At 39.8% G+C, this 18,123-nt stretch overlaps 1 protein-coding gene and 1 long non-coding RNA gene across 2 annotated transcripts; one reads left to right on the top strand and one right to left on the bottom strand.

Moving 5' to 3' along the window:
- Window positions 1-1,227: 1,227 nt before the first annotated feature.
- Window positions 1,228-13,913, top strand: LOC103826989 (embryonic protein UVS.2-like). The gene is made up of 11 exons (XM_018907682.3): window positions 1,228-1,341; window positions 1,502-1,526; window positions 2,439-2,576; window positions 3,856-3,973; window positions 4,516-4,694; window positions 8,298-8,379; window positions 9,295-9,422; window positions 11,155-11,270; window positions 11,674-11,899; window positions 12,996-13,114; window positions 13,683-13,913. Exons 1-11 carry the CDS (start codon window positions 1,273-1,275, stop codon window positions 13,911-13,913), a joined length of 1,431 nt encoding a protein of 476 aa, XP_018763227.1. The 5' UTR covers window positions 1,228-1,272.
- A 2,115-nt stretch (window positions 13,914-16,028) lies between these two features.
- On the bottom strand, window positions 16,029-18,106 carry LOC127059672 (uncharacterized). Its single transcript, XR_007777689.1, has 3 exons — window positions 17,870-18,106; window positions 16,952-17,364; window positions 16,029-16,085 (listed from the first exon to the last, which is right to left on the bottom strand). It is a non-coding gene; the product is annotated as an uncharacterized LOC127059672 (long non-coding RNA).
- Between the last annotated feature and the right edge of the window lie 17 nt (window positions 18,107-18,123).

Genomic DNA, 18,123 nt, shown 5'->3' on the forward strand with positions numbered 1-18,123 from the left:
GAGGTTGTTTGGAACTATACTGCAGGACCTCTGGTTGATTAACAAACTAATGAGGACTTCTATACTTCATCCTCTGATCAGCCAAAGAAAAAAGTGCCCTTTTTATCTGCACCTCATTATTTTTCTACATGGAAATGATAAATGCAGATAAATTGTGGAAGTCACAGAAATGTGGACTGTTTTAGAAAGTTGAGAAGAAAACTATTAGAAGGGTAAAATTAAAATATTAGTAGCAAATCTGTACATAATATCAGCTAAAATTTACCTAGGAAAGGCACTTGACATGCCATCTTGATTTGCTATGAACCACATAGGTTCCTCAAAATATTGTCTTTGCAGAAAATGTCAAAGGTTTTCTTGCTTATTTCTTAAAGATCTGATGCAGTAAATCTTAATGATTTTCTACAGCTCCTCAATATTTGTGCAGGGACTGAAGCTGGGAGAAGAAAACAGGATCTGCCTGCCTATAGTGATGTTCATGTGGCTTTAGCATGAATATTCTAATTCTTTGCCTTACTCTTACAGTGTGAGTTTTCTAGGATTGAGCCTGCTTTTCTAGTCTTGTTTCTATTCATGGAGATCAAAGAGGTCTTTCCAGAAGCTGGGAAGCCAAAACTCTGTGACCTGGTGGTTTTATGCATTTGCAGACTCCAGAAAGACACACAATTTCTGTCAGCAATGATTATATTGCAAGATACTATGTTGAGAAAACAATTTCTGTCAACAATCAGATTCATCTCTGACTCCAACAGATTTTCAGTGCTCCTGGCCAGAAATGCTGGGCTGGGAGCTGTGCACAGAGGGGACAGGCAGATAGATGGGCTCTGCAGAGCAGGGTGTCTCCTGGCAGCAAGCTAAGCAGTTACTATCACAGGTAGCCAGTGTGGATGGATCAAAGAGTTCCTTGAGCTGGAGTTTGGCAGTACACAGACTGCTGCCGGATATCCTGTCCCTTGGTCAGCAGTGAGGGGACCTGCAGCAGCTCATGGATTCTTCTTAGAATTAAAGATGAGTCACTTAAAGGTTACTGAATTTTCTTTCCTATTGCTCCACTTCCTCTGTTTTCTAAAGATAAATAAGAAATGAGAGCCTGGAAATTCTCTTGAGAGGCCCTGCAGCTTGTTTGTTTTGTGAAAATATTTCTTTTTATCTAATTTTGTTACTCTTGTTAACAACAGCAGCAGCTTTCCCATAAAACTTGCCCCAAGTAAACTAACCACAATTTTGAGAACTGAGCTGCAGAGCAGAGAAGTTCATCTTGGAAATGTGAAGATGAAGTACTTTCTTCTGCCAATTCATTTAGCATTTCTCTGTAGCTTTGCACTAAGTAAACCCGTCCAGGTGTGTCCCTGCTCTGAGATGTTGAGAATTTACATTGCTGCTGCTGAGTTGCTCTATCTTAAAATTAATTAGAAACTCTTACTGCTGTGAATCTACTTGACAGAAGTTTTCTGCTGAGGAGATGAGCATGTACTAAAATATATGTACTATTTTTTTCCAGATAACTACAAGAAAGAATGACTTAGGTGAGTTTGATTGTAATAATTATATAAGTAACTGCAGGTTTTGGTGGAGCTACATCTGTATACTTCAATGTCATTATTTGGTATATTTTCCTCTTTGAAAAGGTTTTGGGTTTTTTTCCACCATCAGTGGAAGGCAATTCACAGAACTCAAATGTGTTTTAAAGTCACATTCATTGTGATTTTTTATGCTGTTGTGATAAAGAAATTATGAAGAATTATGGAAAAATTGCTACATGAAATGTTCTTTTCCATATGTAGCTCTAGCAGAACAGAGTATTTTTCACTTTGTTTTCTATCTTATGTGATATATGGTACTTTCCTGTCTGCTATACCCAAGACTTCTGTAATTTTTTTGCTTAATAACAGATAGCTTTTGTCTGTGAGAAATGTATTCCCAGTATTTTAGAGTCAGAACTGAGAAGCACATCACAATGTTTTATGTCAAATTCACAATTAACCTGGACATTAATAGCTTGCATGCATTCAATATGCATGATAAAAATAGCAATTAATTTAATAGTAATGTATTATTAATCCTATTTTTACAGAGGTCAGTTATGATTTTTCTTTAATTCCACAAGCTCTAATGAAGAGGACAATGACTTATAACACTTAGCATTCCCCTCTGAAAGCTCCCAAAGCTTCTTAAGCTGAAGTTTATTTAGTCACAACTTTGATCATAGCTGCACTATGACACTTAAATTAATACTAAACTTTTATATCCAGGAAGCAAGGCAGACCTAACCAGTCTTGACATACTAATCCTTCCTCACATTATTAGGAAATGAACTTCAGTGAAAGAAATTTCCAAAGATGGAAAATCTTGGTTAGTGTGTACCTCTTGTCTCCCTTTCTGCACATGTATTTGCCTTCTCAGTGCCTTGCATGTTCTTCATTTTCTGCCCCTGCCAGGTAGTGAAATAGCTGTGTATGAAGGAGACATCCTCCTGAGAAGAGGGCGACGCAGCGCAATTAACTGTGACAGCTGTTTGTGGCCCAAGTCTCAAGATGGACTGGTCAAGGTTCCAGTTAACATCTCTTCTGATTTCTGTGAGTGTATGCAAATGGATGCTCTAAAATTAGCCTTGATTTTCCAGTCCCTAACTCCCTGTTACTTTATGTTTCTCTGGCACGCACCAAAAGCAATCTTTGCACAAGTGAGAATTTATTGACTCGTCTCTTTTTCTATCCTGTTAGCCCCATGGAAATTTGGCTAAGACTCCAAACAGATCACACTAAAATATGTGGTTACTTGGGCCAATAGTAATTAATTGTAATTTCAAATATTAGCTTGCTCCTGTTAGCTATGACGTACTTCAGTATTTAACAAGTACATTAGAAGAGGCATAATTTGTTTACATTATTAATGTATTTTTGTCAAGATTATCACTAGGAACATGTTTTTTAATGCTATAATTTTCTTTTAAATCTCTCATAGAAATATTACCACACTAGAACCCCTGTAGAGGCAAAAATGGAGGAAAAATCCTTGGAGATATTTTTCTGTTGTTGATTCCCTCTAGTCAGTCAATAGCTCTGTCCTGTGCAAAAAGCTGCAGGAGTGAATTCCATACAGACCCTTCTTCAAAGAGCTTCCCTTGAGAGAAAATGGCATGGAAATAAAATACAGCCTGAGCCTGATTCCTGTTCCTCAGGGAAAGGAACTGAGAAAAGCTCAATCTCTCTGTTCTCTAGGCTGCTTCTCTGCCCATGTGCCTCCAGAACTGCAGTATGTACTTTTGTGGATAGGTGAGGGTTACTTCCTCTGTCTGCCTCTCTCCAAAGTTTAAATGTTAGGAAATTGAGATACACATCAGTTGCAGATGATTCATACCTGAGGAAGCCAAATTAAGCCAAAATGTTCTAAAGTAGATAAACAGTCTGATCTTTATTTGGTACTTGAGCCTTAGCTGTCTCAAGTGATTCCAAGAGAGCTGTGGCAGGCATTTGCTCTTTCTGATAAACAAATCAGGGTTTTGGTGCTTAGCTACAATCAGCTGGCTTATTTGGGATACTCTAATCCAACTATTTGTATCTGAAACTGCCTCATTTCTTCTGTTCTGTCTAATGGAAGTAACAATGCCAATCTTTTGCTTTCCATCAGCTGTCTCCTAAATAATATGTGTATGAGATAGCTGTAATTGTTATACTTCCCCACAAAAGTCCAGTCAGTTTGAAGATCTCTGAATGTTCGGTGCCCTTTTTTTACTATACTTGTATGATAAAGAGCTAATGAGTGCTGTGAAGTCTTTAAGGAATGCACCCCATCAAAGCACCTTGCTTTTTGATTAACCAAGAAAGATTTCTCCTGGTCCCCTTCTCTTTCTAGCAATAACAGAGAGATCTTGGATTGCTGATGCTTTGCAAGAGATCTCCACACTGACCTGTGTGCAATTTGTAAATCGCACTACAGAAACAGACTATGTTTATGTTGAACGAGGGCAGAGGTAAGCTCCCTGTCTCCTGAGAGTGGCAGCACTCAAAGGGCCTTTCTGGTTTTTTCTGATTTGTTTTGGATTTAAGTAGTAGTTTTATTTTTTTCACACTAGCAGAAAAGATTTAGAGAGAAGGTGCAATTTTTCATTTTTCTTTAGATATACGGGTAGTTATATCAGCTAATAGGCTGCAGGAATAAATGTGTATGTGGATTTAAAGATAATGGGGTATAATTAAAAATAAGAATTTTTCCTTAATTGTTATAAAAATTCAAATATGTGTAATTGTTTCAGGTTTTGCTTAACACTCTGTACTGCTTTGCCTTAGTTTGACATAGCCAATTGACTGGTTTGAAATTTGCCATCCTCATCACAAAGGCTTTATTTCCCTCCCACCATGTCATTTGGCAGCTTTCAGAAGTCTAGATATTTCATGCCAGTGACTCTTTGCATGTCCCCTGCTGTGGCTGCATAGCTTGGTGACATAATCAACACATCTATATATTTTTATTTGCTAAATGTGATCCTTTTGGTTCTTGATTGCTTATTCTTAGCTGCTGGTCTTACTTTGGAAAGATTGGAGGACGCCAAGCAGTAGGCCTGGTGAAAAATGGCTGCATGGATAAAGGAGCAATTCAGCATGAAATGAACCACGCGCTGGGTTTCATCCATGAACAGGCACGCAGTGATCGGGACAGGTTTGTCAAGATTATGTGGGAACACATTGTGGCAGGTATGTCCACTAAATCTTAAGAGAAAATATATACTTACAGTTAAAGGAGAACATTTCTCCTCTGAACAGTGCAAATAAGAACCATGATTAATGCTGGCTGAATTGCAGCAGCAGCAGCACATTCAGTATGATGGAATTTCTTGTTCAGTGTTTGTACTAAGGGAATTTCTGTGGCTACACCTATGGCACTGTGAAAGATGCAGTCTGAAAGTAGCTCTATATTCTTATTTTGATTGCCATCTTGAGCCCAGACCCCAAAATACCAGGATCATCAGGATTACAAAACGTTGCAAAGACTTGGCCAGGAGGCAAGACTGGGACCCTTAACTGAGCAGGGGTGAAGTGTGACATTCAAGATCATGTTGGGGAATCACACAACAGTTTTATCCCAGAAAAGCCATGGAAATAGGGGAAGACAGCCAGTAGGCATCTTGGCAAATGAGTGAAATGCACATATCCTAAAATGTAGATGAACCAGGGGCTCAATGTGGAGGCATTGGAAACATATGCAACCATTAGCATTTCCAAAATTCTGGGACCTGGCTTGATGTGAGAGGAAAGACTGCAATTATTTCCTCCTCGTGGACAGGATCATAGACACATGAAAAGAAGGAGTCATGGGAAGCAATCAGGAGTGATAATTCTGTAGAGGAAAAACAAGTGGATACTATTTATGGAAAGGAATGCAGAATGAATCATTTGGGCATGTGCCCATGATCTGTGTGCTGGGAACATGGGCTCATCATACACAAGAGCTCCAGGCTCTGAGGAGGAAAGGGTAGAGAGAATGGCAAGAGATCCAAGGGAAAGTGAGAAAGTGGTACACAGAAGGAAAATACCAGAAGAAAGTATGCAGGGCATCTCTTGTCTGACAGCTGTTTGGAGAGTTGAGTAATCCATAACAATTGTAGAAATACAATAGTCTATTTAGTTCATTATGGAAAATAATAGTAAATGAGGACAGACAATTGAATACCAAATTCTATTAAGTCTCTTCAAGAAATAAGATACTCAGCTACACAATATCATGCGCAGCTAAAAATATATCCATCTTTTTCTCCAGATGGAACTTGATTGTTTTTATTGCAAATTCCTAACACACTGCTCTTCAATCTTTCTTCAGCTATTCCCATGATATCCTAAGTAAATTCCATTTGTGTTGTTCTTTATTGAGGTTTCAGCTCCAGTGTTAAGGTGTAATTTTGCTGTGAGTTGTTTGCCATTGTACAACAAGGGTGTGCCATGTTTGAAATGTCAGCAAAGGATGTGCTAGGAAAGAGAAGTTGAAATCATGAAGTTATATACATTAAACACCCATAGTCTTACAGCAGTTTTGCAAAGGGAGCTCCATAGGTTGAGATGGTGTAATTCCTGAAGGATACAGATGTAACTAAGCTGTGATTCAGGCACCGTGTCATGAAATGATAAATGAGGGGGAAGAGGTAAAGAAGACAAGGCTATGCCAAAGGAGATGAGGTGTATCATCAGTGTTTTGAGCATTCACCATGGGTGAAGAATGAGGTGATTGGTGTGGCAAGGGAGTTGGAATGCAGAGTGTGCACTGTAGGGAAAAAATGCAAAGATATGCAGGGAAAAGGAAATGGAGAAAGAGTTATGTTCATGAAGACTGTAATGTTACAACTTGCTGCTGTTAACACTGCTGATGGCAGAGCTGCTGCTGACCTTGGTGGTGTAGAACTAGACCTCAAGACCTTTTCCAGTGTCTCAGCTCTCTCACACAAGCCATTTTTCTCCTGCCAGGACTTTCATATTGTGAATGTTTTCTGGGTTTTGTTTTTATCCAGCAATTTACCTTGGAAGCCATCCTATTTTTGTTTTGACAAAAAGTAGCCTGATGGGTTGCTGTCCACTTTGCTACTTAAAACTCAGCTTGTTTTTCCTACATTTTTCGGAAAAAGAAATATATTCAGAGTCTTCAGCCATAGTTTCCTTTTCAGCTCTTCTGAGTCATTGCACTTACATTCTGGCAGAGGTAGATTTTTTTTTTCCTCTTTTGAGAGTGGAAAAGATGGGGTAAGTCCCCAAACATGTGCAGGTCTAGACAGCCAGATCTCTTTGGCATGTGATGAGGTAGGTAGTAGTTTGCTGGCAGCACCTCAGTCCAGCTAGGATGCTGTCACTTTTTCTTTATTTAGCAAAGTAATTCAGCAAAGCAATTCTGTGCCAAACAGTAGCCATATGCTTCAGTGTTTCACCACATTTGAACTGTGTTCTCTGTTCATCACCTCAAAAAAAGCTGCACACTTGCTGATAATTCTTTCTGAAGTTAGTATAGTAGATAAGAAGGACTGACATTAAAACAGAGTCAGGAAAGCCAATGCTGTTGAGAAACAGTTTAAGCCTTAACTGAGTTTTAGAGCTATGAAAAGCTATAAATTCATGTTTATCCCCAAATTTTCTGTTAGTTGGGGTTTCAAATCTTTATGCATCTCTTAGCCCTCAGCCCTGGACCAATGCTGAAGGACATTACTGGCTGAGATTTGCTCTGGTTGGAAGCCTGCCAGCTGAGTTGTGTAGATCTCAAGAATATTCAACTCTGAACTCTTGTCCAGATGGTCTGTGGTTTACAAACCACATTTGTAGTTACAATAATGAAGGTACATAACTGGAAAAGAGTGCTCAGTGGCTAGGGTTTTAGTCCTAATGCCAGGCTGGCTGCATTCAGCTCCCTGCTCTGACAGTGCTTGTTTGCCTATTTCACCATGGAGAAGAGACCCAGCACTTAATTCATACTCATGATCTTCAGTGAGAAAAATAAGTGCCTTCTTCACATGAAACACCCTCCAACTGTGTCTCTATTTCTTTCCCTCTCCTCTGACTGTCCTGGAAGCCTTGAGGAATAGCTTTAGTGCCTAACTTGAAGAAATAAAGCTAGATGACATGAAATCCAGTCTCTGTCCCTGGGCCCCAGCCATGTATCAGTGTAACGTCTTATCTCATATTGGCTTTTTAAGGCTGACAAAAAGTGATGAGATGCTCAGCAACTGTTCTGACAGAATTTGTTTTTCTATTTCATGTGAGTCATATCACTTCACTCTAGTCACTGCTGATGGGTTTGACCAGAGACAAAGCCAGAACATGTCTGGTAGCATAGGCTCTGGGGCAAGTGACAGGGAAAATATGTTCCTTTCTTTAGTGGCATTAGGACTCAGCATGACATCATCCATGAATAGCTCCTAGTTTTTCATCTAGGTGGTCAGTCAGATTTCCCCCTCAAGGTATGGATGCAGCTTTGGGGACATAGGGTGAATGCTTATAGTGTTCAAGATAATGCACTGAAATGTATTTGGAGATACCCTAATGAAGATGGACAGAGAAATACCTTTGCTTGAAGAGTAGAATGTATTCATTGATTGTATCAAAACTTATTTCATTAACTTTATATTCTAAAACCTACTAGACTGCAAAAATGGGTTCCCATGGATTTAAAAAGTCTCTGGTGGTTTTGATAGGTCCAAGATCTCATTAGAACACATATTAGTATCCTATGTTACTCTCGGAATTATGACAGCAGGCAGTGTACTGCCTGTATTAGAGCAGTAATAATTGTTCTGACTGAAATGCTGCTTTCCTACCTTACAGGGGAACAAGGGAACTTTGGAAAAATGAATTCCAAAAATCTGGGCCTTCCCTATGACTACTCTTCAGTGATGCACTATGGCGCGTAAGTTGATGGTGGAAATATCCTTTCAAAGGAGCAAACAGCTTTCAGATCATCTGCTCAGATCTAGGAAGAAGAAGTTGCTCTGTGCAGGGAGTGACTTCTGCTGTTCGTTTGAGTGCATGGACTTAATTAAGGGTGAGCATACTTCCTTTGTCAGCTGGATTCCTGGAAAACAAGAGCTGATATGGATAGCAACAAAATATAGGACAACATTTTTCTTCCAAAGTACTCTTGCCTCTTGCTAAAGGCCTTTAACAGGGCTCTGGCCCAAAGTCTAATTCTACTGAACCAATGATCTAAACCAGTTCTGAAGTCTAAATTGTTTCATAAATGTAGTAACAGCTGATCAGAGACAACAATATTCAAGTGTAGAGGCAAGAAAGATGGAAATTTTTAATATTCTTGAGATGTTGTATGCTGCCTTCTGTTAATCTGGGAACACTGTCTAGGCCTGCATTTTAGTCCATAATGTACAAGCTTGTATAATGTACCTTCTTCTTTATTTCCACAACCAAGTAATAATTTCTGAACAAAACCATGAAACAAAACTGGACTAGAAGAAAGCAGAAGGAAATTGCAGATAGCAAATAGGCAATTAGTAACTGAAACAGAACTATCTCTGCTCCTCTGCCTCAGGAACCAAGAAAGTGGGATTCAGTCCATTTTGCTGGACGTTACTGATGGCCTTTTCACTCAGGACAGAGCAGCTTTTTCTGCTTCCTTGCTTTCACCTGCTGAACATCAAGTATCTGCCATGCTGGTCCTCTTAAGGGAAGGCTACCAGGTCTCTGAGAAGCTTCTTGTCCATTTCCATTAAAATTCTGTTTACATGGTACACAAGAAATGATAATGCAGTTAGAGAACTTCCCTTTCCAAGAAAACTAATCTAGAAATGTGATTTCCTTGTTTCTACAGGTATGATTTTTCCAGCACTCCAGGAAAACCTACTATTGTACCAGTTCCTGACCCCTCTATACCTATTGGGCAGAGAGACGGGCTGAGTAACTTGGATGTAGCTAAAATCAACAAGCTCTACAAGTGCAGTAAGTGCTGTAGATAAAAGGCATATGAATACAGCTGATGTCTGTAGGTACTGACAGACATCCCCCAAAGGAATGTGGACCTCAGTCCCTTCACTACATCTCTCTCACCCTACAGCAGGAAACAGAACTGCTCCTGTGCCAAACTGCTGCCTTCCTGGAAAGGACAATTTACTTTCAATAATTCACTCTCATTTTGAGTTATCCTCACCTAATCCCTGCTCTTTGAGATAAGCAAAATCCATCAGAGAACTCATGGTTGCTACCTCTGTCAAATTCTCATTTCAGGAAAGCTGTGAAGGTTGCAAAGCATGTAAGCTCTCCTCAGCCATGAGTATAGCTTAGAGTCATGTGCATCAGTAGTGCCAGCAGATTTGTGATTTCTCTTAATTACAAAATGTCTTCAGGGCTGTGAGCATGGGTGCCATTCAGCCTGATCAGAGCCCCTTGGAGGAGAAAAACATAGGCATTTTGTATAGATATCTACTTTCTTGTCTTATCAATTTTATAACTCATCCCTGTGGTATCTTAAGGTCTAGGAATACCTAACATTTCTCTGTAAACAGGAACTCTTCAGCCAAGATGCACAAAACAGGTACAACATCATGTTCCTCCACTGCATGGGTTTTGCTTTAACTCCCAGGACAAAGGCTAATTGATTTATATGGTATTTGACTTTTCTGAGATGTTATTCAATTAGTTCCCACCAAGACAGCAAGAAGCACCTAAATATACCTATACCTAAATATTAGTGTACTACATTCTACTCTTGTGTTAGAACATAGTTAAATAATTAGAATTTAGAAGGAATCAGCATTCCTTCAGTTGGATTGTTAGGTGCAGAAATCATTGCTGAGAGTGGTTCCTCCAAATTCACAACAGCAGATGAGACAACTTTACAATTTATATGCCTAAAAAATAAATGACAAGTATTTTGTGATGCTTCTTCTTGACAGTGGGGCTGAGAATGAATCACATTTCAGTACTGTTACTATGCAATTTCATAATTAGATCTGTATGTTTTGGAAGAAAAGCACTAAATGTAAAAAAGAGAGAAAAACTTGAGGACTAAAAAAAAAAACATAAAAAAGTCTGGTTGTCTCAGGAAAAGTAGGAAACAAGAGAAAAATGTCAAAAATTCCTATGAGCAGATGTCATATATTCATATTTTGTAATTTGTGGAGTTACATTAAAAGCAAAAAATGAAGATGTGGAAAAACAAAGACAGATGAGATCAGACTTTGTATGCCAGTCACTAGGTCTGTAGGTTGACTTCAGTGCTCTCTGTTACCATTTTCCCTCAGTGACTACCTCTCTTTGCTTTGATAAAATCTTGTTTTCAAACTTGATTTTTGCACACACTTACGAATACACACAGTTGCTAACAGAAATTTATGTAGTGCTGTCATTGAAAGTAGTTCTGTGATTGAAGTTAAGGAAAGATCCAAGCCTTTTTTAAATAAACTAATATATGTGAACGAAGCCCTATTTTCTTTAAAAAAAAAAACATTAGTAGCTGAAACAGGCAATACTTCAACTACCTTTATTTCATTTCCAGGTTTTCAATAATTTTTACACCAGGAACAGCAATACAGTTTTAAGCAGTATAAATAATTTATATAATTAATTTATACAAGCTTGACTGCTGCAAATGGTTGGAGAGACTTGTAGGGCTTATGGGAATATTTTTGTGCAGTTTTCATTCTCCTCAATGCTGTTTGGTTCTTCCCTTCAGATTGCTGTAGCTCTGTGTTGCCTAAACCCAAAGGCTCCTTCTCCTCTGTCAATTACCCATCCCCATACCCGAACAACAGCAACTGTCTGTGGCTGATCCGCATCCGTCGAAGTAAGGTAATTTTTATTAGGAAGAAAAAGGTTTGAAGCACAGTATCCAGGCTACACAGCATTATTTCATTACCATGAGTAACCCCTGGGAGTCAGTTCATGCATCAAGATATTTATTTTGTTATGCAGTAAATGAAAGTCTCAACAATTTTCATAAGAACTAAGACTATTAGAGGGATTATTTCACTCAATTTTTATCCAGTTCAGATAGAATGGCTTTTCAAAGACAAGCAGTAGTGAAACATCAGTCTCTGGGATCTCAGTAATAGGACAGCTAGATGAAATTCTGTGGTTTTTTTACATAAAAAGTAAGGTTTCAGTAATACATGGATAGTAAAATGAATATGAAGGTTTGAGACTTTCCCTGTGTATAAAATTATACCCAACTTTTGCTTTTTTGTTTCTCCAGATCTTCCTGCAGTTTGAGGCTTTTGATCTCCAACGCTCCTCAGACTGTTCTTCTGACTATATAAAAATTTACAATGGGAACAGCAAGAGCTCCCCTGTCTTGCTGGACAAGTACTGTGGGAAGGGTCCCCTGCCCTCCTTAGTGGCATCTGGATCCACAATGCTGGTAGAGTTTGCAAGTGATGAGAGCATTACAGCCACAGGATTCAGAGCCTCCTACAACAGGGGTATGAACACTCCTTTACAAAGCTTGGAGAACAGCATTAGCAGTATTTGTACAGAAGAACTGAAAACTTTTACTATACACTACAGAGTAGGTCTTTTCACTGTCATTCTTCACACTTTCACAGCAATTGGAAATGCAGAAGGCCAGGCAATGATGTATCTAAAGGTTCACAGGAAACAGAAAATGGGATGTCACATGGGTGTCATGTTAGTTATCCTGAGATCTCACTCACATTCTTCTGAGAGCCTCTTTTAGGCTTCTTCATATCTCCAGAACAATGTCTTTAAATAAAAACAATACAATGACTGAAATTAATAGGAGCAGTGCAGCCAAAGAGCACAAAGACTGCAGAATCAACAAAAGACCTCAACCACTGAGATGCAAAGCCAGTATCTGGGCAAGACATTATTCAAGGTTTTGTGGGATTTTATGCAGCAGCAGAGGTACTGACCTTGGGTACCTTACACCTTCTGAATTGAAAACTTTATTTAAAGTTCTGTATACAAAGCACTGTACTTCCTGTAATCATGTGAGGGGTGTCCTTTTTTGCAAACACACAAATGTATTCTTGACTGCCAGACCAAATTCTGTTGCGCTGTGTCATGCTTTCAGCAAGAAGGCAGTAGCCCAAAGTTGCCTTATTTCCACTGAAAACCCAAGCTTCTTTGGAGCATAAATGGAAGAAGTCTTAGAAAAGTGTTATTTTTACTCTTTTTGCTTTATTCAATGGAGTAATTTCTAGAAAGCACTAGATCTAGCTTGATAATGCAATCTTGAATACTTAAGCTGATTCTTTTCTGAAGGGCAGTCAGTGCCATCAGAATACTATGCTAATATGGTAACAGTTGATTGGAAAGTCAGATCCAGCTTCAGATACAGCTTTTCCCTGTCCTCCAAATATTATTTATCAGACATGTTTCTAGTTCCTTCAGTACAGCTGCTGATAGAAATACTAAGTGAAGAAATAAAGTACTTCAGCAGTGGGCTTTCATGGTAGCACATTTTTTCTTGGTTTCAAGAAATAATACAATAGGCTGCAAGCAAGCTCATTTCTACTGACAAAACACTCTTGTTAATATATCTGGTTTTCTCCTCAGTGAATTGTGGCGCCACTTTCAGAGATTCAAAGGGAGTCATCACCTCTCCAAACTACCCCAATAAATACCCCAAAAACCGAGCATGTTTCTGGGTCATCACTTCTCCAGTAGGATACAAGGTAAGGCACAGATGAATTCATTTGTGGGTTTCATCACTGTTCTCTGATGAAACTTCTGTTTCTCTTGAAGAATAAGAGCCGTTATGTCACTTTTTCAGCAGATATTCTCAGAGTAAAAATCTGAAAGCAAAAATCCATTTAAGAATTTATGCTGATTCTTGGTATCTGAGGTGCTCTGCAAGAGAAAAACCTTTACACATGCAAGTAAACTCATTAATCTAGCCTGTACCACTAGGCTTTGTTCAAAATAATCCCTAGGCAAGAGCTCCCACTAGAAAACTGAAACATCACACAGGTGCTGTTTTTATCTCTCTAGAGGAAAGAATGTGAAGCGTAGAAGATCAATCTTGTCCCTTGCTAATCCTTCCAATCCAAATACTGATGAACTAAGCAAATAATTTGCTACTAATTTGCATTGCCATATGGGATCAGGATGTGGTGCACACACAGAATAAAAAAATGGCGTCTGTACACAAAGAGTTTAGAGTATTTGTTGTTGTTGTTAATAAATGGGTAAGAGAAAAGGCTGCCACGTGGAAACAAAGTGCTTTGGTTGTATTTTCTCCAGATATCTCTCAAAATGTTATTCTTTGAGCTGGAATATAGTGACAGATGCATCTATGACTACTTGCTCATACATGATGGAAGCCGCCCTATGTCCCCTGCAGTTGGCCCTTATTGTGGGACAGAGAAGGTTGCAGACTTTACTTCCACTGGGAACTTTGTGCTGGTTGAATTCCACAGTGATTTAGTGTGGGAGCTGCCTGGATTTGTGATGAGTTATACATTTGCTAGGTAAGTATAATACAGACAGGGTTTGAAAACCAGAATGAGAGTAAGAGTCCAGCTAGCCACAGGTAAAAGTGAAGATGCCACCAATTTCAGAAAAAAAAAATATATAGCCTGATACCTTTAACAAGCATAAAGTTTGACCTCTTAGTCTCACATCTACAGTGGTGTAATTTCCATGGTGAATCAAGGGCAGAAATGTTCCTGCCCATGGGATGCTTCTGTCTGAGACTGTATGCTTTTTGTTATAGTATTCTCATTGTTGGTGTTGCATAGCCAAACACAAAAGCGGAGCTGAAAGTATGTAAGCAGATTTTCAAGAATTTCTAGTGGTTAAAACTGTGCCCATAAAAAATTCAGAACATGGCTGTGTAGCAACTTTAACCTGTATTCTGGAAAATGCTATTACCCAACCAAATGTGCATTCCAGCATACATACAGAAAAATCTTCAGACACATTTATTTACATTTTGAAGCCAAGATCACAGTTCATATAGGCACCAGAGGTTAGCCTGGAAATCACAACGTGACACCAAACAAGTGATGTCATAGTACAGTATGACATACAGTACCTCAACTCAAAGATTTGCACTACTCCTCTGTGAGATGGACCAGGTCAGGGAACAGATTTAACTAAGAAACTAAAGTTAAGAGTAGCAGGAACAAGCACAGAGGGAGAAGGAAGGAATGAAGCACCTGCTGTTGTCACTTTGTTCTGGCCTGAGTCAGGTATTGAAATTGTCCATAAGGTGTTACCAAAATACTTTTTAAAAATGAGGCCTGAAATCCTAATGCAAAGACCATTGAATGTTCTCTTTGGAGAGCATTTTAAGTGTGAAGTACCTTGTCTGTAGAGAGAAATCCTCCCCCTCTAAAGAGATGGCTGGAGTGGAGAAAGAAATCACCACTGTAAACACCTAACACTTTGCCTTAACTTGATGTATTCAGAATTAAATGCTAGTGCCAAACTGGGAGATGGCAAAACATAATGAATAATAAAAGAGTTTGCTGAAATTATGTCTTTGTGAAGAAGAGCATGTAGAAATAGCCAATTTGCTTTCCTGGTGCAACCAAAAAAATTTTGAATTATGATGACTTTGTAGCAGCAGGGGGAGGGGTTTAGGATCTGTAATGTTTTGCTTTTTAAGCACTGGTTAATTTTCACCCACAGAAGAATGATAACTGATAAGTTGTGAACATCAAGGTTTAGAGCTTTCTTACATCATGGTGGGAAAATGCATGCACAGCAGGCAACAAATATTTGTATTTCTTACAAGCTCAAGTCTTCTGACTATAAAAAGCATTCCTTCATTTAATTTGACTCACTATTTAGATTGGCATATTTTTGGAGAATGTAACCATTTCATCAGCCTGTCAGAAAATTAAACTCTACTTCTATATTTAAGCTCAACTTCAGACCATAAAAATGCTAATTTTTCTCCTTGAGTCTGAGGACTTTGATGGAGGTGCAAAAGTAACAACCCCATGATAACTCTGATTATATAATGAAGTTGAACAGGTCCCTGTTTTAAACAGATAGTGCTGAACAGCTTTGTAACTTGAGTATTACTTTGGATTCCCTTCCCTTGGTCTGATGTGGAGCTCTACAGATGTGCAGTGTTTTAGATGTTTACCCATACTTGTAAAGGAGCAAAAACATATTCCAAAAGCAATTTACCACATAAAAGAATACTGGTCTTGCAATTTGTCCCTAGAAACATGGCTTTAGGTAGGACATTGCCCATGTATAAATACACTTGTACTCTGAACTATATGAAGGAAGAGTAACCAGCTAGTAGACACAAGGGACAGTACAGTCAAAAGTTTAGGATTCAAATACCACAATAGGAGGATTTTCAGAACTTCTAACTTAAGTTCAGCACTCACTTAACACACTTTTGAAATCCAAAATGTAAGGATTTAACCTTAAAACACAGAGGTATCTAGCAGTGAGGAATATATGCATTCCCATAGATGTACATAACTCATTACACAAACAGGTATTGCCTTAACTGCATACAAAACCAGATATTTTTAAAGAGAGACCCACTACCAGAAGCCTGTGTGTGTGTAAGAAATAAGAGTGTTTGTGCCCACGTATTCCTTTTTTACCTGCTTTGAGACTGTCCTGGTTCCTGCCTGGGAGGCAAATCAGAGCCTTTGAGCGCTATGCTTTTGTAGTCTGTAAGAACCAGAACAGAGATCTGTCAATTATTGCTGCAGGAGAAGAACAGCCTGGAATAAAGCATTACAGAAGCACATAAAAATGTACAACTCATAGGTCTATTTCTGTGTTTAATTTAAAATACATTTTTCTTACATAAACAAATAACTGTGGTTGAGATGACGCTTGCATGACTACAACCCCGGTTATTGAATCATAGAATAGTTTGGGTTGAAAGGGACACATAAAGGTCACCTAGTCCAAAACCCTGCAATAAGCAGTCATCTTCAACTAGACCAAGTTGCTCAGAGCCCCATCTAATCTGACTTAGAATGCTTCCAGAGGTGGGGCATCCACCATCTCTCTGGGCAACCTGTTGTGTCTCACCACCCACACAGAAAAACTTTTTTCCTTATATTAGTGTAAAACCATTGTCCCTTGTCCTATCACAACAGGCCCTGCTAAAATTCTTCCCATCTCATATAAGCCCCCTATAAGTATGAAAGGCTGCAATAAGGTCTCCCCAGAGCCTTCTCATCTCTTGACTCAACTCGACCTGACTCCCTCAGCATGTCCTCATAGGAAAGGTGCTGCAGCTCCCTAATCATCTTTGTGGCCCCCTTCTGGATGTGCTCCAACAGGTCCTTGTCTTTTCTGTGCTGAGGACTCCAGACCAGGATGCAGCACTCCAGGTGGGAGCTGCCCAGAGCAGAGTGGCTGTAACTTTGTAGGATAGAGAATGTGCAACTTACTGAGCAACAACTGAGTTTGGCAAGAAGACACACAAACCAAAGCCCATTTAATCTCTCCTGCACTTCAAATAGAAATTGAAAACCTTATAGGCTAAGTCGTCACATAGGATTTTATAATCGAGTTCGCTTTACCATGGGAAACAGCCGCGGGCAAAAAAGAGAAATAAGGGAAAGCTGCTGCTCTGCTGCCAAACGGCCTTCGGCTCAGGAGCTGGAGAACCGCGGGGGCCGGGCCCCCTCTGGCGGACACCTGCAGGGAACGGGAACGGGAACGGGAATGGAAGCGTGTAGCGCCGCTTCTGCAGACAGGTGAGAGAGGCACATCTCCCGTCCCGCCCTGGCCGCGGCTCCCGGCTCTGGGAGGCTCCCGGCTCCGCGCGGCCGAGGCGTTCTCAGCACGGAGGCGCCGCTTCCTTAACGGGATCCCCCGCGCTCCTCTCTCTGCTGGCGCTGCTCCAAGGATGGGAAGGATTCCTTGGGCTGCTGCTCGTATTTTCTCTCCAAGAGCTGCACTCCAAATTCCACCTGTCAGTCGGTAGGTTGCACTGTAACATCAAGATTGAAGTCTCCTGTTCCTGTTTTCCCATTGAGCAGCTCAACAGCAAAGACAATGAAGCCTTTTATTTGAGTTTGTCCCGATTCCCTGCTTTATGCCTACAATACCTGGAATGAACGGGTGGTCTCTAACACAATTACTGGGCAAATATGAAGCTTAGCTTCAAGTTGTCTTTCAAATGTTTTTTACTACTAAAAAACCTAACCAAACAAAAACCCCAACAAGCAAAGAAATGCCAAAAAATTAAAGATTGAGAGAGTTGAGAGAGAACCCCCCCCCCATTTCTTCCCTTTAAATTTAGCTTTATTCAGATATTGAGTTTTACTTCCTTGAATAAATCAATGAGTTTCCTCATTTAATTGTGTGAGTCTTTACGACGTGGGGTTTTATATTAAACTGGAAAGAATGCACAAGGCACCTGCAAACCCACGCAGTTACCGGGATGACTCATTTGCACTCCGTGACTCTTTTTGCAAACACTGCAGGACACTTACTCCTGAGGGCAGGCGGGTCAACACTGGCAGAAGGGTGGGCTGGGGACAACTGGAGTTTTGCAGTTCAGCTGATTCTTGTTATTCTGAGCCAGGATCTCACCACAGGTTTAGGACAAAAAAACCCACCCAGAGCAGCTTGAGAGCAACGCTGTCAGCCGTAGAGAATACGCTTTCTTGTCTTATTAACACCCAAGAACAGCTAATGCCCTCCGGGCCAGGGCGCCTGCGGCGGGGGCGAGCAGGAGCACCGGACT

The sequence above is a fragment of the Serinus canaria genome, chromosome 5, assembly GCF_022539315.1.
Source record: "Serinus canaria isolate serCan28SL12 chromosome 5, serCan2020, whole genome shotgun sequence".
Taxonomy (NCBI): domain Eukaryota; kingdom Metazoa; phylum Chordata; class Aves; order Passeriformes; family Fringillidae; genus Serinus; species Serinus canaria.

What these genes read in the sequence shown, in the direction of transcription:
- LOC103826989 (XM_018907682.3), top strand. Translation starts at nt 1,273, where the DNA reads ATGAAGTACTTTCTTCTGCCAATTCATTTAGCATTTCTCTGTAGCTTT. An exon ending in TACAAGAAAGAATGACTTAG is followed by an intron (nt 1,527 to 2,438) that starts GTGAGTTTGATT and finishes TGCCCCTGCCAG; the next exon opens with GTAGTGAAATAGCTGTGTAT. An exon ending in GTGGGAACACATTGTGGCAG is followed by an intron (nt 4,695 to 8,297) that starts GTATGTCCACTA and finishes CCTACCTTACAG; the next exon opens with GGGAACAAGGGAACTTTGGA.